Here is a 24205-nt window from a genome sequence, read left to right as displayed (position 1 = left end):
TCAATATCTGTATCAAGTGTTTGTTAAAGTGTTTCTATATCATTTTCATTTCACAAATGATATCGGATATGTTCCTTACGTCGTAACTACAATCACCTTCCCTTTCATGAATTTGATCTACCGAATTAGACTATTTACCGGATTTGTAATCACATAAGCAACACGACGGGTGCCGCATGTGGAGCAGGATCTGCTTACCCTTCCGGAGCACCTGAGATCACCCCTAGTTTTTGGTGGGGTTCGTGTTGTTTATTCTTTAGTTTTCTATGTTGTGTCATGTGTACTATTGTTTTTTCTGTTTGTCTTTTTCATTTTTAGCCATGGCGTTGTCAGTTTGTTTTAGATTTATGAGTTTGACTGTCCCTTTGGTATCTTTCGTCCCTCCTTCGTTACAAACTATGTTAGTTTAAAAAAGATTCACACGGAAATAACCAATTACAACCGAGAATGTGTATAAAACAGGACATTTATTTTGTGTTTCTTCGGTGATGTTCTACATTTGATTCATAAACATATTATTCATTTCACTATTGCGTAGATCAGGGGTGCACCTCGTGTTCAGGTTACAGTTTTTTCTGGCTTTCGCCATACTCTGGTTCTTTACTTTTCTTTTAACTGCTTCAAAAACAAAATATAAGGGATGGCCCTCTACTGTCAATAGGATCCGTGAAGTCCAGATCATCGAAATCACTGTCGTTATATTCATTAACTACTAGTGCTTTTGTTGTGGATGCGAACTTTCCATCTTTTTAGTTTTCGTTAATTTAATCTTAAACTTGTTCCTTTTTGTCTTATTCATAATATGAACGAAATAATCGAACTAGGCTACCAGATATTCTTTTAGCTCTGCTTTTACAAACTCATAAAGAAAAACGTGTCAGACATTTTGTGACAATGGCGAAACTTCATAATGGAATCAGAATGCCTTATAGAGACACGCTCCTCTTTCACCAAGTGTGAGTCCCTGAGAACAGGAAATACAAATCGACATCAATTACAGTTAAAGCGATACACGGGAATGTACTAAAAAGGACGAGGTCCTATAAACTAAATATTGGATTTCTGAAAGAAGCCACGTTTGCATATTCTCCCTGACCCAACACATCGTGTTTCTTTATTACAGAATAGGATAAACTCTACAATACTCCATGGGTCACATGAAGAATGGATGCTTCTTTAGGGGTCCTTACCAATTTTTGTTGTACTAAAGTTTGACTACCGAGCTAGTCAGTATTTCTTTTATAAGTTCCGATGTCTTCTATACGCCACTATTGATGGTTTTGGAAAAAGATCCCTACAAATCGCACTGCAGCGTATTTTTTTTATAATGTTTAACGCTTTATTTATATTTCCTAACGAAAAGCGATATTTAGTTACAAATTCTAGTGGTATCTGCTTGTCAGATTCTTGTTTCAAGCGGATCGGACTACATTGTGTAACTCTGATCGGTCGATATTGAGAGCCGAATCACAGCTCTGTTGTGTTTTATTTTCTTTTTAAAAAATGCACTTTTATTCGAAGACTGATTACGTACCAATCATTTGGATACATGTACTATCTCGTTAAAGATAACAACGAGTTCCGTAGTCACAATAAACCGCTACATCGCTGGCAAATAGTGGACATTTAGTTAATACAATAATAATAGAAATACATCTTTTATAGAGCATATATCTATATTTAGAGAGCGATTTAAAAGCAAAGGACATTTTTAAAAGGCAAAATCAAATGGCATGGACTAGTGGATGGATGATAATAATGGTACAGCTTCATTCACGGAAAAAGGGTAAGATGCAAAAATGCCCTATTTGAAATATAATATTCACAATTTGAAGCATTCAACATAAGAACAAGTAAAATCACAATAAAACTGGACTCCGAGGAAAATTTAAAATGATTAGTTCTTCGTCAATTGGCAAAATCAAAATCTCAAACACATCAAACGCACGGATAACCACTGTCATATCCTGAGTCGCTACAAGCATTTTCTTATGTAGAAAATTCAACCTTGATTCAAAGCTACCTAAACCTCTCATGTATATGAAAGTCGCATTAAATTCCATTATATTGACAACGATGTGTGAACAAAATAAATAGACATATGTAATATGTAAAAATGTCAAAACGTTAACTTGTTACATTAAAAAACAAAGACCAATTTGGTTGTTGAGGGTCTCACTGTCGGTGAAGTATATTGAAATGATACTATGTGTGGCATACATTCTTCATTGAACAATAAACACCAGCCATCTCAGAAAAAAATCAAATTAGAATAAATATAAACACAGTGAAAGGAAATAAGCGAAATCTATGGTTGCCGGTTAAGGCCATTTTGCGTTTTCGTGAGATCAAACTCACCCAACACTTTTTTTAACAGAATGAAAGCAGTCCGTATAAAAGGAACGTGAACGAACGGAATTCTTTTAATAGAGATACGTAAAAAGCAACAGACGGAGCAGAAAGTATGCTACTGTCGAGACATTGGAAGTCAACATTTGAAATATTGAAATCATCACGATTGTCAAAGATTATAGTTTGAAGTCGTCGTTCACCTCTGCCAATAACGAGCCAATGAAAATATCAAGATTTGTGGCAGATCTTATGCTTTAGGTTCATCATTAATCGCAAGTTGAAAATGTCAGATGTGAGCACTCTTTGAAAACAAGATTTGATTGCAAACAAATTATTATAATAATTATTCATAAAATATTTATAAAACTTCATATTTGAGTTAATTTCTTTAAAATCTGTGAAAAAAACAAATTTAGTTGAATTCTGAATGTTCCCCCTTTTCACATAGAAGGCTATACATGTATAGTAACGTCATTAACGCCTTCAATTATCAATCATTTGGAATTAACTAGAGCAATAATACACATGTGAAAGAGCACCAATAATAACACAGGGTTCGGTCACGTTTCTTTGTATGTTATTTATGACAAAATATTCGTATGTAAATGTTTGACATGTTTGGTTTGGTGTATACTACTTTGTTTTTTGGTGAACTATTTTATCCTTTTATGTTTTATTCATGCCCTTGCAAGTTTGATTGATGGATAGATTATGATGAGAATCCATAATACTTATATACTAGTAAGTCCGCATCCGTTTCTGCCTATTTTATTAGTATTCTATTTTTCCAAGACACGTCTTAATCAGTTTTCAAAAACAATTACGTCAAAAGTACATATGTCAGATTATATATTTATATATAAAGAGAATTTTTATTCTATTGCTTCTATGATCTTGTCCCAAAACACAACATTGCCTTTTTCATCATTTGGGTATTCAATATAGGACTGCTCCTGAATAAGTTCTAGCATAACCAAAGACAAATCTTGTGCTGGAATCTGCTCATAGAACACTAAAAATAATATATTTTGCCCATTTCTGTGATAAATATTTTCCATCCTAGCCATATTCAATTCAAAATTACAACAATATGAATCTGAAAATGATCTTGTCATTATACAAATCGTTTTCTTACTGTCATGAATGGCACTTGTACTTTTCACCGTAATGTATAAAGTCTCTCTGATGAATACAAAGCTTAAGGTTTCTTTTCACTTGAAGATTTGGAAGGTACTCTTTAATTATAAAATCTTTTTCTTTGTCAGAATACGATATAAAGGCATCATATGTGTACATGCCTTCTGTATCCAGGGCACTATATCGATAGTATTTGCCCTTAGACATATTATACATATAACGAAACTATCGACGATATCGATAAAGTAATCCAGCAACAACTGCTACAATGGCCAAACACAAAACCAGCGATATACGAATTACTAAAATTGTGTAGTCTCTGCATTCTTTGATAACTTGTGCAGCAAAATTTCTATTTAGCACTTTTCCACTATTGAGTTTGTAACGATAACTGTTATGCAAAACAGTGGCATGCTTAATCATCCAACTGAGAAAATCTTTCTCTTTGCATATGCATTGAAGAATGTTATTTGATAAATCTACTTTGAATTTTGACGTCATTGTGATATTGGTAATTGCCTCCTTTGATTGCATGTTCGATATGCTTGTTATATTATTGTTGAATAAATCAAACATTTCAAACTTTGTTAATTGAGAAATGTCAAAAGCAATGTCATAAGAAGTTGTTACTTAAATGAATAATTCTTAATTTTATTTGGTTATTAAACATTGACCATTTTAGATCATAAATTTCATTAAAGGACAGATCAACTGTTTCAGATAAGTAGCTTGTGTAGTTTTCGATCATTGAAGTTATAACTCAGATGCCAACAAATAACCTAGATAATTATGCTAAATATAATTTTTTTTTAAACTCGGCATATTAAAACGACAGTCTATAAGTTTATTTTTAGAAAAATCCAAATATTGAAGAGTTGATGGAAGTCTTTCTATTTGTTCACCTTCGGGTGTGGCATTAAAAACCAATTTTCGTTAATATATATTATAATTCACGTATTTTTGTGGAACTTAAGGTAGCTCCCGGCATTAAGGGAGATAACAACGTTTTACTGATGTAAAACTGGTTCCCGTTAAAAAAATTTAGGATATATCGCCTATATATCTAGGTCACGGTAACAGTTCCGATATCGTCTGTTAACAACGTGTGTAAACAACTTCTAAGTTAGGCCTACAGCCCATCGCTCAGAAGAAAGGAAAGTTTATCAGAAAGGATAAATGCATGCGTTCTTTTAAAATAAAGAATATGAATAGCTTCAACTTGAAAGTTCACACAGTCTTAAATGATTCTCAACTTATAAGATCATATGATATAAGTTTTTGGAAGTTGGAGAAATTGGGCGTCCGATCACAGACAGTGACTTGCCGTTTTACGAAACCTGGAAAGAAGGTCGACGGATAGTTCTAGTTGATCACCTAGTGCAGAATAAGTTCGTTAAGATATAAAACTGTCCCCTGCGGATACTGTCTGTGAACGGAAATACGACCGTCGGCTTGGACCAGGAGCCGAGGCGGAGGCCGTGGAGCATTTTGTCCATACCATATCGTTGTAGCTGCAGTGAATGTAACCTGCTTATCATACATGTGTACCAGTGTTGAAACGAGGGAAGAAATGGGACTGGTGAATTGTTATCAATTCAAAAGCTGTACATGGTAAGAGTTCAATTTTCTCTTTAAACATTTTAATTTTACTGGGTGGAGAAGGTGTATGGTTTCATGTCTTGAATAAATGAACCTGCCCCACACCTCTCTTTTTCTTTCTTCAATTCCCCTCTTTTATGGTCTGGGGTTTATGTGGTTTGAGGGTAAAAAGCTTTATTTTAAGGGGAAGTGCTGCTCAAATTCTTTATGAAGCTGGACTTAGTAATTTTCTGGAATTTTGCTCCTGGAAGTTATTTACAAATGTATCATTTTTGCAATGAACACAAAGACATCTATACATAAGGGACTTTTTAGTTTTGCATCCAAAAGGGGAGGATTCTTTTGTAAATACTTATTTGGTTATATAACCATAAATAAAATTAGAATTGAAAAAGTAAACAAATGCAGTCACAATGATTCATTCATAAAAATAATGTTTTACAAACTTAAAATATTAGTTTTCTTTATTTTATCATCAGAATTTTCATATTAAGTCTTCTTTTGCATGTGATCAGAGACCAAGATATTCCCAAATGTCAAGGTGAAAGTGGACATTGTAGATTCTAAACAACCATGTGAAAGCAACAGTCTTCTATGGTGAGAGGATACCATACTAAGCAATGATCTTGTTATTATATGGAATATGAATTTTTTTCTAAGTTTCAATGTGAGTGGATTTATAGTTTTTTCATTAAAAGAAATGGCTTTTTTTATCATTATTTTCATTATTTTGATATTGAACAACCAACATTGATAACAAGTAATTTAAAACTCTCACTTATTATAAATCTATATAATATAAATTTACTTTTTTTTTTTTTTTTTTATATTTGTTATCAATTGTAGGTCCCATGGTCATCATTTAACAGCAGGTTATTAACAGCAGTTATGCAGAAAAATGAAGGATGGCTGTCAATGGTAAATACATACATTTTAGGATGATTACATGTAGTTACCTTTGAGAAAAAATTTGAGGTTTCATTTGAGACTTTTTAATCTAATAATGGTGTTTTGCAGGCATTTATAACATTTCTTTTTGGACAATATATTTAGTAGACTCAACTATAAAATGAAGGATCATGTAAACTTGTACACATATGTCACTGACCTACATTTTCCACTTCATTGACTTTGGTAACATTAAACATCCAATTTCATATACAACAAATGTATATCTCAGCAACTAAAAGGTGTCAGATCATGCAAACTTATATATACACTCTCAGAGTCTCAGTTAGTAACTCAGCTTCCAGGCAAAAGAAGGTCACAGTGATCCACATTTTACACTATTGATTTGTACTGTATTTTATAATTCAAATACAAAGTATATTATCAAGACTGCCAATGGTTCTTATGTGCCACAATTATGAAAATGAAGATAACTATGTGATGTAGATTACTTATGTTTATCACAAACTTGGTCACATGCTGTATATGTAAATTTATACCAAAAAGAACAGTTCAACTGTATTGATTTAAGGTAGACAGTAAAGGTCACACCCATTTAATATACATGTAGACCTTGAATTTGCATTGGAAACTATAATGCTGCCTATAGCATATATATTGTCAATTATTGCATTCCAAAGTGTCATTGTACACAATACAAAAACCACTCAAAAGGATGTCCATCATATGCAGAAGCAATATAAAATGCATACCCATCAGCTGACCTAATTATTGCAATCACTTCAAAAACCTGGCCATATATCATATTATAAAACACTTAAGGAGTACCTTTGTTAGTCAGTATAATATAATCTTTTTAAATTGATTATGTAATGCATGATTGGATTAATTTTGCACTCACTGAAATAATATATAGATTTAGTAGTTTATTTGTATATATTACACCTTTTCATTACAAATAAATAAATTAACCTTTCAGGTAAATGCAGCTTCAGAATATTCCCCAGGAAAGTTTACCCAGAGAGTTTGGGAAAGTATGAATAAGAAATTAGAGAGGGAAACACTTACAGATAACCAGAAAACAAAGATTTTAAAAGAAAAGAATTGCCACTAATAGTAATATGATAAATCTGACTGGGAGCAACATGTACTAATCAATATAGAAGGATTGACAATTTTGACTGAGAACAAAGTGAACTCTAATAATGCTATGACTATCAATCAATACTTGACTGAATCAGAGGAGTAAACTATTTACATATTTGTAAATATAACAATTATATGTTTGCTTGATTATTGAGGCATTCAAAATAAAGAAAGTTGAAAAACCTTTGAAAAAGTTATAATTAACTTAAATAATTTTTTGTGAAAAAGGTGACAAAGTATTTTTATCCATTTAGTTGCATGTCTGTTATCTATATAATTTATAAAAAATATATTTGGTGATTTGTGCTAACTTCTGACTAATTTATTTTGCTAATTTAATACCACAGTAATGCTAATATAAGCTGAATTATAATGTATCATAGTATTTGTTCACATTTACATAGAAGCCATGTGTTGTTGCTCTAAAATCATGGGATTTGATCTTCTATTGTCTGTTTGGTTGTAACTCTTGCACATCAGAACAATGCACAAACTTGAATTTTCCAACTACGTGTCCTGTTGCCATGGTAACCGTTGTTTATAGAAACAAAATAAATGTTCTCATTTCATTGCCTTGTGAAACTATTATTCTGTGTTAGTTTAACAAAGGGTATGACAACATATGTCACACTTTGGTGAAGTTTGATCACCGATGATGAAAGATATACAAAAAACTGCTGTTGATCACTGTTTCGTTAGGGGTCACACAAACGTTTTTTGGGCAAAAAATAGTCTGGTGACCCATATTTTTTTTTATTTCTTTTCAAAGCTCATTGTAATGACCATCTTATGTCAAATTTAAAAAAATATTCATTGGACCATTTTTTTTTAAATTTAAGAAAAATAGAAATTTTTAACAAAATCTGTGTTTTTTTTGGTGGTGCAATGTTGATGAAATTGGAGCTGAAATCAATTAAAATGAATAAAACTGCCATTATTTGTGTTTTATTTTCATTTTAAATAATAATTTTGTAATAAATGTAAAACAAACCTTTCAAAATACTTTCAAAGGCTTAAAAAAAATGCAGAGTTTCTACATCAGGTATGTTTTTATGCATACACGTGATATACCATCTTTGGCGACCGTTACCATGGAAACGAGTCTGGTGACATACTATTTTTAACTCAAATTTTTATAGAGGCCATTGCATAGTATATGTATGCAAATTTAAAAAAAAATTCAATGGGGGGAAAAAAATTGCCATATCTGTAGGGTGCCACCTTAAATAAAAAAAACCCAGCTTCGGCAAAATGTTTTTTTTTTTTTTTAATCTTAATTTTTTATTGAAATCTGTACATTTGTTAGTAATGAAATCATCGAATACCGGTACCTTATCCCGGCCTCGTTAATGTTAGCAATATATCATGTAAATATATATGTGTTAGTATTTGTTAGTTCATTTTACAAAAAAATATATCAGCTGTAGTTACAATATAATACAACATTTTTCATTTGCAATAAAAAAAATAACATAATAAAAGTTCAAAAATATTGACCACAAATACATGTATTCATCATATTAGAATAATCATTTTAACAAACATACAGATATTCAAGTTTCTTTAGTTTTTTTAAGAATGGAAAATTTGAGGAAAAAAAATTAAATTAATCAAAATTTAAAATAAAGAAAAAAAAATAAAAAAAATATAAATGAATATAATGTTCTGATGAATATTTTTGATGTAACTTTTTTGATAGTTCAAAATTAACATTCTATCATGTTTTTCACATATGAATTATAATAGGACTTTAATTACAATCGAAACAAATGAGTAAATAGAATCCACAATTTATTAAAACTCTCAAGTTTATTGTTTCTTACTGCTTTACACTTCTCTAAATTATATAGATCTTTATGTACTTTCTTCACAGCATGAATTGATAAAACTTTCAGGAAATATCTTGTATTATGAATATATTGTTTAAGACACAGAAAAATCAGGTTTGAAATTTCACCCTTGTATACATGTGAGACTTCACCAAACAAAAAAATATTTTTGGTGAATGAAATACTTAATACCATTAGATAAAAACCATATATCTATTTCTTCTAATAAATTCTGGACATTTTCACAATTCAATAGTACATGTTCTATAGTTTCTATTTCTTCCTTACAAAAATTACATAGCTGGCTATTTATGACATTAATTTTACACAAAACTTTGTTTACTCTAAACTGTAACCATTGTAATTTTGTGTTTATTAGTAACTGCAAAAGGAAGTTTGAAAATTTCTCTACATTCCAATTCATTAAGTTCCAAAATTTGATTCCACTTTTTCTCCCCATTAGGAACCACTTTAGGTATTAACATCCAATTCGGTAAAATAATTTGGTATGGAAATGTCTTCGTTAATATCAGGGTTTTTAAGAATTTCATTTCCCTCTATCTTTAACCAAGTTTGAAAACCTTAAGTCCAACTCATTGTTTTGATAAATTTAGAATTTCATTCAGAACAAAATTTGCAGTGCAGACGTATCATAAATTCTAATCGAACATCTCGAAATTTGTAAATGCTCTAAAAAGGGTACATTAAAAATTTTACGAATGTTGTTTTGTCAATTCAGTCAATAAGCAATATCCAAGGAATATCTTTGTCAAATTCTGCAACCGAGATTAGCTTACACCAAACGATAGAACCCGTCTAACCAAAAATAGCATCAACATAAAGACTCTCTAAGGTTAACATATCAGATATGAGATCGTCAGGAAAGGTATGTTCATGAAGCATACTATTGTGTTCACATTAAGTGATTGAAGACGGACTAATGGTCTAAAGATGTTGACTGGAAATCGCATATGATATAGTACGATCACAACAACATTCAAAGTTTATTGTATATCTCTATAAAGTGAGTTATGTAATATCTGAGCAGTACTACTGCAGGTGCAAATGCATTGCGACTAGGGAAAATGTTGATCAAATGTATTGTATTGCAAATTTAGATATTTTATGAAATGTACAGCAGTATATCTATGCATGTACATTCAATCATCAAGATATAGGAAGATGTGATATGATTAAACTCATCATAGATACCTGGATAAAATTTTGTATTGACACCAAACGCACGTTTTGTCTACAAAAGACTCATCAGTGACGCCCAAACCCCAAAAAGTTCAAAAGGTCAAATAAAGTACAAAGTTAAATAACATTGAGGACCAAATTCTTAAATATTTTGCCAAATACAGCTAAGATAATCTTTTCCTGATGTAGAAAAACCTTATACTAGTAATTTCAAGAATTCAAGTTTTTGAACAGCTAGTTTTCAAATAAGACCATATCAAGGATAGTTCATGTCAGTATAGAAATGCTGACTACTAGGCTGGTGACACTATCGAGCAACTCCTTTAGCAGTGGCATCCACCCAGTTGTTGTAAATGAACTCATCATAGATACCAGAGTGACAAAGAAACAACTCTCCATCCAAGTCAAATTTATAAAGGTAAACCATCATACATGTAGGTCATGATACGGTCTGGCACTCGAGGCTTGGATAACACCGAACGGCAAACTTTAAAGAACCCCAAAAAATAACTAGTGTGAAACCATTCAAACGGGAATACCAACGATCTAATCTTTAAAAAAAAACGAGAATCAAGAAACACTTACTATTACTAGTTGATATATAGGTACATGTACATATAATTGAAAGGAGTTTGTTTATACTTCTTTTCTTCTACATGATATATGTCTTATGTCATTTTGAGATTCAAAATATGTTGCGAATACATACAAGTGACTGCCGAAATGACATTGCAACCACCATGGTCCTTGAATATCCAAAATCTGTAATGATATTTTAGAAGCTGAACATATATAGATGTTATTCAATAGATAAAGATATGCAGATTCCGTCTTCGGAATGGGCAAATCGTTTACAGTGTTATTTTCCAAATCAAAACTCGACATCATATAACTTGTGTATGCATATTATGGTATTGCGGGTTATTTTCGCGGGTGTAAAATTTCGTGATTTGCATTTGATAAGTTATACGAAATATTTTGGTGGGTATTATTTTGGCGGATTTAAAACTTTTATTAATACTTTTGCATGAGCATTTTTAAATTGGCGGAATTTATTTTAGCGATTTTGTTCTATCCGCGAAAATAGGCGAAAATTTACACCCTACGAACATAACTCGCTATACAGTATCATGCAATATTTGGGTTTAATAAAAACAAATCCATTAAACCTGCGTTGTCGTTTTCCTTTTATTTTCATATAGACCAGTGACATGTCCATATACGACAATGATACAATTTCTAAACGATAAGTTTTACAGAACTGAACCTAGAGGTAAAATACAGTTTCAAAACTGAATAATAAAAAAAATATACTGATGGTTTTTATTATTGGAAGATAGATTACGAATTTGTTTCAAAAAACTTTAATCTATGGATTCACAAAAATCACGGTACATTGTATGCTAATTGATTCAGGAAATATGTATCTAGTATGTACTTTAAATTGTTGAGAAATGTTTTTATTGTAAAGTAAATCATTGAAACTCATTGATGTTTAATGAAATTTGTGTTGGGTTTCTCATCTTTCCGACATCATTAAGGTATTACCCAACACTTTCACTAAAATTATGTTGGCTCGTTTAATTTTCACAAAATTTTGATAAAGTATTTAATTTGACTCTTTAATAAAAATATAAAAAAAATCTAAAATTTTGAAACAGAATTTTGGCAGAAAAATTACACTGGTTATATAGCAGTTTGACAAACACCATTTTTAGTCACTGAAAAGCTTAATAATTCCATTTGCAACACAACGTAATCAAAACGCTTATCTGACTTTACAGAGTCATCTCCATGTAGTGTTAAATATCACCTTAAGTAAGTCGTAACACATGACTATATAATCTTTAGACAGTGGAATCAATGCTTCAAACTAATGTAACATCTTTAACTATGACACTAATGTTCCCATTCTTAACCTTTTTGGATTCGAGTGTCAATAACGAATCTTTTGTAGACAAAACGCGCGTCTGGCGTAAATACAAAGTTTCATCATTGAATATATGTTGATTGTATTTATGAACCAAATAAACAAACGACAACTACTGAACATCCGATTCCTGAATTTGGACAGGTGCACACACTTGTAGCGGGTCTAAACGTTCAAATGGTACCAAACCTTCATCCTAATTTGAAACTTTAGTGTTACATCACAACATAGAAAGACGAACTATAAAATATCAATTAGCATCGCTTTACTCTATCAGAAGACGTAGTATAGCAAATTAACATACACTGAAAGAATAAATTTGATAAAGAATATATTTATCAAAATAATTCCCATGAGGGTATAATACTAAACTCCTTACAGGAGGGATTGTGTCTGATATTCAATCTTTCAATCAGTTTAATTGATGTCTGGAGCTGGCATGTCAATAACTGCTAGTAGTCTGTTGTTATTGGTGTATTATTGTCATTTTATTCATTTTCTTTTGTTTCATATTCTTACATTGGACTCGGACTTCACTTACACTGAGTTTTACTGTGCGTATTGGTATACATTGGGTAGAGGTATAGGGAGAGGGTTGAGATCTAAAAAAAATGTTTAACCCCGCCACAATTTTGTGCCTGTCCCAAACCAGGAGCATTTGGCCTTTGTTAGTCTGGTATGATTTTTAATTTTAGTTTTTTGTGTATAATTCGGAGTTTAGTATGACGTCCATTATCTCTAAACTAGTATGCATATTGGTTTATGGGCTAGTCGAAGGACGCCTCCAGCTGCGGGAATAACCAAACGCTACTCAATCATCCAATGCTTATGTTATTATGCAAGTGAAAACAACATCCAAAATTTGCATCTTTAAAATAAATAAATCATCGAACATTTATCATGTGTAACAGGGGGATTAGTGTCGTCCAAAATAAACTATTTTATTCTTATTTTTTCTCTCAAAATGTTCCAGAAGGAGAGCAAATTAATAGTTTATTTCCAAGTAACAATTTATTAAAACTTTTTATATAGAAACTATATTTTTTTTTTAAATTAGCGTACAATAAGCTGTCATTTGACGCTGAAACTGACATTTATAATCGCTTTTTAATATTTTCATTTCAAAATAGATTCTTACTGGTGGAAAGACCTTCAATTGTTCTCTGAACAATTGGTTTTTAATAATGCTCTTACATCTCTTCTGAAAAAAAGATCTTCTCAGATACTACATGTCCAATTGACCCCAAAATTTGCAGTTAGCAGGGTATACATGTTTTACATCTTCTTAAAACAACGTGAAGCAGATATCTAGAATTCTCCTAGAGAAAAGAAATTGCAATGCCGTAAAATTCCCTTGATAGCTTGAAGTAAATGTCTGTGAAATCCTACAATAAAATGTCTGCTCTTAGATTAAATTACAAATTTGTGTCATAAACTGCTGCTGAAAACTGTACAGTGTATGAAATTCATCAACAAACGTGTTTTAAATCAATTAAATCAAAGGTATACACTGCTCGTGAACTGTGATCGAAACGTTAATTGTCTACAAGGACAAAAAAAATGCATTGTATGTATTCGGTAGTTATACATGATGTCTGTTCAACGTCCCAACCTAAAAAGAAATGAATATACTAAGTTTTCGTTATTATAAAACCGCGTCACATGATGTCTCCTCAATCTGGCGCGAGAGTCGCGCGCGGGAACTGAAATAAAATAAAAACTTTTTAACTTAATCATGAAACTTCCCCGGTAACACAATAATATAATCCCCTTACAGAAAGAAAAACACAAACAAACAAACAAACGCACACAAACACACACATATCTATCAATCATGTTTCAAAGGGGGAAAGACCGTTTACAATAATTATTGCTTTTTAAAAGCAATTGATTTATATTTATTATTTTTTTCTTCCGCTAAATTTTGTTCCTTTGCTGTTTTTTTTGTTTTCCAATATGTCGCTTAGATATTTGGAATATGATATCAAACAGTTATACGCTTTTTGAACTGACCTTGCTTAACCAAATACTTTCCCATATAAGAGTTATCTTCCCGAACACTGATTTTCTTGTTATCGCTTTATCTTTGCAACTGTATATGAAACCGACAAATTTATTATTTTTAAAATTGCTCGTCATATCCTCAGGATGATTTTATTAATTTTGGCAAAAGCTATCCGGAGACTCCATATGAGAATTATTTCTTCTTTTGAGTTTGATATAAGTAAAATGTTTTTTAACAGGAAAACAATAAGGGCTAGCGGCCTAGAGTCTTTTGATTTGAGGTCCTTGGTCAAATAAAGGAAAATTATGTCAAGGTCAAAGGACAAGGCCTTGTTCAAAATTTTTATTTTGTTTTGTTATCTCAAAAAAAAATTCAAACAATTGTTAGTAACGACATGTCGTAAAACATACATCTTAGTCTAAAGGGTACGTAGACATTTGATGTAAGTTTCCCCCTTTTATATCTTATACCAATCGCATGGTAATATAACTCATTAACAATATAAAGTAAAGGCCAAGAGTCTTTTGATTTGAGGTCCTTGGTTTATGACCTTAAAATTGAGCTTAAAGTCGTATGTTAATTTAACGTTCTAGATTTTGACCTTTGCTTTTACCTCATACATGTATGTAGACATTATAAAGCCATGGGACTTTTTGCATATGGTTGCAAGCAATGTGACCTTTACAAAGCCAACCGAAAGTGATATAGAATTTATTCAAGAACAGACCTTGGTTCTTCGTTACATTTGGATCGAAAAGATTCAACGACTCATTGGTAGGGTTATGCCCCTTTTAAGATTAACCAATGTCGGTTGGCCACTAAACTCAGAAACAGTAAGTTGTAGCCACCTAGGATCATCACCAATGATAATCAATTCACTTGACCATGAAAATTGACTTAAGGTCAAAGGTCAAGGTCATGACCTAGATTTTGACCTAAGCTTGTTATCGGATTTACTCGACAACCGTAGAAGATGGCTGATCAAATTTAACGGATAAAAAGTGAGATTTACATTTGTCATGTGAGTTCAAATTTATTGGACCAACTGTTATGGACCTAGGGCACCAAAACTGTTTTTGGGGTCCGAAATGATGATTGTTTGCTTATAACTCAAAAGTGGTTAGAGATAGAAAGAAACTTTTAATTGCAGAAATGTTCAGTATAATAAGATCTACAAAGCTAGGTCAAAGTCAGAAGTCAAGTTCCTAGCAACGACATAAAACACATTAGAAACCATATATTTTTGAAATTAGACGGTTATGAATAATATAAATATGATTTTTTTTAATACTGGAAATGTCATTTTTATCCCTAGCAACGATATATAAGTCCTAAGAAATCACTTAGTTTTTCAACTTTAAATACTATGAATAGTACATTATGACATTTTTAATACTGGTAGTAATATTTTTATCCTTATGAATGCTTTTTGTCCTTAGCAACCACTTGTTAAGAACATAAAAGTCATTAGAAACCATATATTTTTAACTAAGAAGGCAATTAATAAAAGAAAAAAGGAAAGACCTTTCAATTGTTCATGAACAATTGACTTTTTAATTAGGTCTTTCCACTTTTCTGTGGAAAGACCTATTGTTTTTCTTCTGATTATTTTTTTTTTCTTCCGCCTAATTTTGTTCTTGCGATAAACATTTGTTTCGCAATATGTCGCTTAGATATTTTGTATATGATATCGAACAGTTTATGCGCTTTTGAAATTTACCCTGCGTAAACGAATACTTTTCTTTGTAGGAGTTATCTCCCCAAACACTGTTTTCCTTGTTATGGCATCTCCTTCGCAACCGTTAAAGATTATGACAAATTTATTTTACAAAATTGTTCGTTACATCCTCAGTAATTTTTGGCGTATTTGGATCGAAGCGATTCGAAGAAATTTTATAGGAGTTATCTATCTTTTCGGAATAAATTTGTCGGTATGTTTTTTTAACTCATAAACCGTTAACCGTATAACCCTGGAATGTTTTTATTTGAGTCCCCTGATTCCTAACTTAGAAAATTAGGTCAAGGTCAAAGGTCAAGGTCATATTTTAGATTTTCATATGTCTTTGATTTCCCTATAACTCTTGAACGGTTATAGATACAAAAAAATTAAGCAGTGAAAAATGCTTGGTACTTCAAGGGGCAACTTTTTTACATTATGACTATATTGATTTTACCATCATGTAAGGGACATAACTCCCATCGATGGTTTTTAAAAAGCCATTTTTAGGCAAAACTCTTAAACAAAAGGTCCTTGACCCATAGGGTCTTTTGCAATGACCTTGTGGAGCAATGACCTTGACGAAGGTTACAAGGTCAAAGGTCAAGGTCATCAAATTATGTGGTTTTGGCACTATTTAAACAGTTTGATGTGTGTTTGAATTTCAACCAACCAACAAACCCACCAACCAACCAACCAACCAACCAACCAACCAATCAATCAATCAATCAATCATGATCATGATCAATCAACCAATAATGATCATGATCAATCAATCAATCATGTTTCCGTCTCATGTGTTTCTTATAGGGTTCAACCAACCAACCAACCAACCAACCAACCAACCAACCAACCAATCAATCAATCAATCAATCAATCAATCAATCAATCAATCATGATCATGATCAACCAATCATGTTTCCGTCTCATGTGTTTAATAAAGGGTCCAAGATCTTCTTTGTGTCTTTTTCCGTGTTTCAATTGACCCTATCCAACGTGTTTAACCAACCAACCAACCAACCAACCAACTAATCAATTAATCAATCAATCATGATCATGATCAATCAATCATGATCATGATCAATCAATCATGATCATGATCAATCAATCATGTTTCCGTCTCATGTGTTTAATATAGGGTCCAAGATCTTCTTTGTTTCTTTTTCCGTGTTTCAATTGACCCTATCCAACGTGTTTAACCAACCAACCAACCAACTAACCAACTAATCAATTAATCAATCAATTATGATCATGATCAATCAATCATGATCATGATCAATCAATCATGTTTCCGTCTCATGTGTTTAATATAGGGTCCAAGATCTTCTTTGTTTCTTTTTCCGTGTTTCAATTGACCCTATCCAACGTGTTTAACCAACCAACCAACCAACTAACCAACTAACTAATCAATCAATCAATCAATCAATCAATCAATCAATCTGTATGACTGTTTAATCATGACAGTTTATTGAAGGAACAAACTCTCAATTATTCAAGAAAAATTGAAATTTAATATTGTTCTTAAGTCACTTCTGAAAAAAAAATCCACATGTTCTCTGAAACTACAAGTACAATCGACCTCAAAATTTGCAGTCAGCAGGGCATACATGTACTAAAAGTTTATAAAAAAACTTGGTGCAGATATCTCTCACAGCTTTTCCTAGAGAAAAGCAATGGCAATGCCGTAAAAATCGCTTGCTAGGTCCGTAAATCTCAGTAAAAACCTACAATAAAATGTCCGCTCCGAGATTGAAATACTAATCTGTGTTACAAACAGGTGCTGAAAAATGTACATTATCAGAAAATAATCAATAAATGTGTTTTAAAGTTACACCGGATCAATTAAATCCAAAACATGCACTGCTTGTGAACTGTCATCAAAATGTCAATTTCCTACAATGACAAAAGAAATTACATTGTGTACATTCCATCTCTATAGATGTTGTCTGTTTAACGTCCCCACCTAAAAAGAAATAAAAAGACTATCTTTTCGTTATTATAAACCCGTGTCACGTGATGTGGCGCGCGCGCTGTACCTAAAATAAAAGAAAAACTTTCCAAACTAAACATGAAACTTCTCCGGTAACAATAATATAGACCCCATACAGAAACGAACAAACAAACAAACAAACAAACAAACAAACAAACAAACAAACAAACAAACAAACAAACAAACCCCCCCCCCCCCAATTCAATTAATTTTAAAGGGGGAAACACCCCCTACAATTGCTTTTTTAAAGCAATTGATTTATATTTTTAATAAGTTTTGTGTTATAGTTGGTACAGATCATCCTTGTCAAAAATTATCATGGCGTTCTGTAATGAGTTTCCTGAACTTTTTGCATTTGATGTTGATATTCCAATTTTATTCCATATAGATTTCTGCACAACTACAACCATGCCAACAACAACACCAATTCCGCCAAAGCCATCAGTTGGTAAGTACATCGAGACAGAAATAGTTTATGAAGTTTTTAGAAAATTATACTATTTTTTCTTCTCGCTCTTAGTATAGTGAGAGTCGAGTACGGTTCTTTAGTAAACTTCGAGTTAAATTTATCAAAAATCAATGTATAAAGACTAAAGGTTCAATTAAATTTCATAATAAACTAGTTCAGTATATTTGTGTGTTAATAATACGAACAAGATATCATCGAACAAATTAATTATACTACTTTGGGTTTGATGGTCATTTAAAACGGATACAAATCATTCTGTAAAAACAATTTATAGGACAATACAGTTATGAGTCACCATAAACGTTGCCCTTATTTTAATATGCATTCACTTTTACAGAAAAATGCTTAAAACAAATGTTTTTCAAGGGATTTTGTTGCCATCATGTAAGGGATTCATCATTTAGGTCAATGGAGAAGATTATTGCGTTTTAATAATGACATAAAATTGTCTAATTCAAAACATGGACACACATTTTTTCATCTACAATCAAAACAAATTTTGGTGATTTCTTATGTTGTCGAAACAGTTGAAAACGGTAAATACTATAACTTTATTTTCTTAAACATTTCACAGAACTTACATACATGTACGTTTTTGTTATTATTCTAAAGGTTTAATAAGGTGCAAATTTTGATTAAGTAGCAATAACGTGTATTACATATTTTGTCAGAAAATCATCTACAGTGGCGAATGTAATGCTTGATTGGAAAGGCAGTGTAACTGTTGGAATGAGAAAAAAAAACGCCGCTAATTTTAAGCCAAATCGATATTTTGTCCGAGCATGGGATACGTTTAGAAAAGTAAATGGACGTTGGGCGAATCAGTATGCACATGCACTATGTATTTTCAAAGAAACAACGCTGTACGATTCGCTCGTGTTTGTAACAATGTTTTAGATTTTAACGAGAGAAATTTATGTATTACTGAAAAATTATTACACCAGGGTTTTCGATATCACAAACTAGTCAAAACTTTTACTAAATTTTATCATCGGTATAAAGACATCATTTGAAATATAACTCAACATGCAGACTTTTTATACGTTCAGGTATTTCACATCCAATTTTTTATGGAAATATTCTTTATATAGCACAAAGGTGTCAGTATTCACCTCAGAAACTTACAAAACCTTTAAATAGACTGATTAAGAAGGGATATAATTACGATACTGTTGTCAAGTCATTAAAGATTGCATATTTTGGCGTTAATATTGAGTCACTGATAAGGTTTTTGCGTCGGAACTAAAGACATCTATTCTAAAAACAGTTGTTGGCATGACACGGGTTATGTTCTTCTCATATATGTTATGATGGTATGATACTAAACCCCTTACGGGAAGGAATGTGCCTGATGTTCATATGATGAAATCATAATCTTTCAGTCAGTTTAATTGAAGACTGGAGCTGGCATGTCAGTTAACTGCTAGTAGTCTGTTGTTATTTATGTATTATTGTCATTTTGTTTATTTTCTTTGATTACATCTTCTGACATCAGACTCGGACTTCTCTTGAACTGAATTTTAATGTGCGTATTGTTATGCGTTTATTTTTCTACATTGGTTAGAGGTATAGGGGGAGGGTTGAGATCTCACAAACATGTTTAACCCCGCCGCATTTTTGCGCCTGTCCCAAGTCAGGAGCCTCTGGCCTTTGTTAGTCTTGTATTATTAGGTCTTTCCACTTTTCTGTGGAAAGACCTATTGTTTTTCTTCTGATTATTAGGTCTTTCCACTTTTCTGTGGAAAGACCTATTGTTTTTCTTCTGATTATTTTTTTTTCTTCCGCCTAATTTTGTTCTTGCGATAAACATTTGTTTCGCAAGATGTCGCTTAGATATTTTGTATATGACATGGAACAGTTTATGCGCTTTTGAAATTTACCCTGCGTAAACGAATACTTTTCTTTGTAGGAGTTATCTCCCCAAACACTGTTTTCCTTGTTATCGCATCTCCTTCGCAACCGTAAAAGATTATGACAAATTTATTTTACAAAATTGCTCGTTATATCCTTCGCATGATTTGTCCTATTTTGACCGAAGCGATATGACCGCTCCATATGAGAGTTATTTCCCCTTATGCATCTGATATAAGTGATATGAAATTCTATCTTATAAATCATAAGTGATAGAGACCTAGGATCTTTTGATTTGAGGTCCTTGGTCCCAAAAAAATGAAAATTAGGTCAAGGTCAAAGGTCAAGTTCATATTCTGATATTTGAATTTGGCTTATTTTCACTTATATCCAAAGACATTATAAGATATCAACAAATTATTTTTACTAAATTGTTAGTTGCGACATGTCGTAAGATGTAAATTTTGATTGCAAGCGTACGTTGAATGTAAAAGGGAGTTTTCTCCCCTCTTGTATTTAAAAATACGCGTTGGGTGATATAACTCATTAACTAAATATAATTAAGACCTATGGTCTTTTGATTTGAGGTTCTTGGTTTATGACCTTGAAATTGATCGTTCTAGATTTTGACCTTTGCTTTTATTCTATATGTATACATGATAAAGATATACAACTTTTAGAAAAAGGTATCAAACCATTTAACCTTGAAAAAACAACCGGAAGTGACTTTTTGTAAACCGGAAGTAGCTATTTTTTTGTACTTTATTAATATAAAAGTATATAGAACCAGATATTTTTGGAATCAGTGTCAAGTAAATATTCAAATATAATCGGAAGTAACATTTTTCAAACCGGAAGTAACAAATTATCTCCCTTATTAAAAAAAAATGAATGGAAACAATATATTTTTGGAATCAGCTTACTAGGAGCTATCATTTGACGATTGAAATGACATTTTAAACTTAGTTTCACAACTTTTCATATCAAAATACATTGTTTTGATGGAAAGACCTTCAATTGTTCTCTGAACAATTGGTTTTTAATTGTATTTAAGTTTCTTTTCTCGACCATACCTAAACGGGCTATAAAAATCAAAGTGGTGAATGGAACTTTCAGTTGTTCCTCTTATTATAACACAAATGATAATGAAACAATTGAGTTGAATCTCTTTCATTCATTTGTGGTATCAATAAAAGTAAGGCATGAACGTTCAATCAAATGGTTTATGTATCTTTCTTTTTATAAATAATTTTGTACGTTAACCAATCTTACCTAATCCTACTAATATCATAGGATATTTTATATTTTGTCCGTATCGAGTTTCTATAATGATTTTCCATATGTATCGCTGTGTATACTGTACGTTATATGCAATTTTATATGCAATTAAAGGTGTGTCTTTAATTACAGGTTTATTATGTTATTGCTTTGTTAATGCATGATTTGGTGAATCATATATGCAGCTTGTTTAGCTTATTTATATTTACTCCAAATTATATTTGTTTATCTTTTGTAACTGCACATTCCGTGTCCTGAAGATGGTTTATTCTTATTTGATGATTTGTTTTTTGAATAAGAGTAGTTGTGACTTGATTCAAAGATGATATCTTTAAGTATGTCTATTCGGTATATTATGATTGAGAATCAATTTCCTTTTCAGAATTTGTTTTTCTAATGCGAATTAAGCTTTCTCAGAGACGATATATAGAAGTTATATGTCTATTAGGTACTTAAAGATTTTAAATCAATCTCATTTTTTAAAAGTTTTTTTCTAATTGCGATAAAAGGTCTCTCGAAGATTGCCTAAAACCAAAAACATTTTTTTTATCTACAATCTGGTTGTCACTTTTGTACGTGGCTAAATATACACTATTATTTCATTAGATATGATTGTTTATTACAGAAATAGGGAGAAGGGTTATACATTTGCTATGTTAAACCTTGGAAAGTTTTCGACAAGGAAAGTAATAGTACAAGTGTATCTGTTATCAAAAGTACCAGGATTATAATTTTATACGCCAGACGCGCGTTTCGTCTACATAAGACCCATCAGTGACCCTCAGATCAAAACAGTTAAAAAGCCAAATAAATACAAAGTTGAAGAGCATTGAGGACCCAAAATTCCAAAACGTTGTGTATCTGTTTACGTAATTCTACAAATGAAGGCACAACTCTGCCATATCTGTATTGGAGGGGAGACGTTCTGCCACGAAGATTCCTTCGCTGATTATTACAAAGTTCTATATAAATTTATTCCACACTTTCCATAAACTAATGCATATTTTAATTGTGTATGTCTACTTTTTTTTGATACAGTATCACAATTTAATAACTAAATTTAATAGCGTAAAACTTAATATGAAAATACAAGAAAAAATGCAATGTTTGTTTTTTAACACTGTAAAATGAATTGATATGGAGTCTTTAACATTAATATGGTTTTAGATGACTAACAAAAAAGACGTTCACATGCACCCCTAATTATTTTATCATATACACGTTAAACATGTTTTTGATAAATTCAAAATATTCATATGATATAACCGAAATTCTCACATATAAACATACACAAACATTTAATTACATGTATTCTTTGTAGTTTCGTGTGAAATCTACACAATTCCACTACATCCATATCGTTCTCGTGAATAAATGGAACAAAAGCAATATCACCCTACCCAGACGATGGAATTTAAATAATTACTACTGTCAAAGAGACGTTGCGATTTCCATTTCCATGACAGTACAGTCTACCCTCATTTAATTTAGTATCTAGATGAAAAAGAGTAGGGTTGTTGACAACTTCATCTCATCAACATCATCGCATTGTTATTCATCATCGGATTGTTCATCATCATTGCCCTCTGAACCATCATCGCCCTCTCATTCATCGCCATCATCATCGTGATCCATGGATCACATAACGATAATGCAGCATCTCGGCGAAAAAAATGGTTTGGGTTGAGTGTACTCTTTATAAAAAGCCAGCATTCATATGAACAGTTTGCTGGTTTATAGGTATCAATGGCACCAACATTTCCGCAAACAATGGAACTAAAATAACTCTCAGATTGAGGAGAAGTTGCTGTTAACATTTCTATGATAGTACATCCCAAGCTCCTGTAAAAGAAAATAATATTCAAATATATCATCATGAAACACAACTCTGAGTGGCGGTTCTTCTCAGAATGATGATGATTCAATAGGGACAAATCGATTTACTATGAAAAACGATATATACTTTCAAAGTAATTAGACCGAGTAAATGTGTATCGAGAACATTAAAGAGTACACACACTTCAATGTCTCGCCTATTTTAGGTAAAGCGCCCCCAAATCTTAAGCTTACTGAATGTTATATTCTATCTATCGCTCAAAAGATCAAATCTGCAATGACTGATAGGAGTAAGTTTCAATATAAAATCTACTCCCAAATGAATGCGGGTTTTTATCCTCGCCAAATGTAAAAAATCCTTATCGATAGATAGAGGGTTGCTGCTCACAAGGAAGCTATTAAACCAAGAGTTCAAAATAGTGAAGTTGAAATCATCTCTTCGTAAATTTTACGGCCGCCATCACGAGTTAGTTGACCGTTATAGAATAACCGTTTCACAAATTATATCGGATAGTTTCCTTACGTCGTAACTACAATCTCCTTCCCCTTCATGAATGAGACTTACCGAATAAGACTATTCACCGAATTTGTTATCAGATAAGCGACATGACGGGTGCCAAATGTGGAGCCGGATCTGCGTACCCTTCCGGAACATCTGAGATTACCCCCAGCTTTTGGTGGGATTCGTGTGGCTTATTCTTTAGCTTTAAGTGTTGTGTCATGTGTACTATTGTTTGTTTGTTTGTCGTTTTCATTTTTAGCCATGACGTTGTTAGTTTATTTTTGATTTAAAAGTTTGACTGTCTCTCTGGTATCTTTCGTCCCTCTTTTATATCTGTCTTTTTGTATCATTCGAAGCACAGTTTGTGAGATGCAATGTGTCAACAGATAGTGTTAAATGTACTGTTAATAATTTCAGATTTGTCCGTCATTATGTCGTATTTCATTTTGATGTCT

At 31.9% G+C, this 24205-nt stretch overlaps 1 protein-coding gene across 1 annotated transcript in view; it reads right to left on the bottom strand.

Moving 5' to 3' along the window:
• Window positions 1-22488: 22488 nt before the first annotated feature.
• LOC134693436 (mitogen-activated protein kinase kinase kinase 3-like) overlaps window positions 22489-24205 on the bottom strand; it is a 45163-nt gene continuing 43446 nt past the window's right edge. The window contains exon 7 of the mRNA XM_063554260.1: window positions 22489-23254. Coding sequence (XP_063410330.1) covers window positions 22939-23254 — 316 coding nt within the window. The 3' untranslated portion in view covers window positions 22489-22938. The remainder of the gene's footprint in view (window positions 23255-24205) is intronic.

The sequence above is a fragment of the Mytilus trossulus genome, chromosome 12 (assembly GCF_036588685.1).
Source record: "Mytilus trossulus isolate FHL-02 chromosome 12, PNRI_Mtr1.1.1.hap1, whole genome shotgun sequence".
NCBI lineage: Eukaryota > Metazoa > Mollusca > Bivalvia > Mytilida > Mytilidae > Mytilus > Mytilus trossulus.
This window is presented reverse-complemented; position numbering and strand designations above follow the sequence as displayed.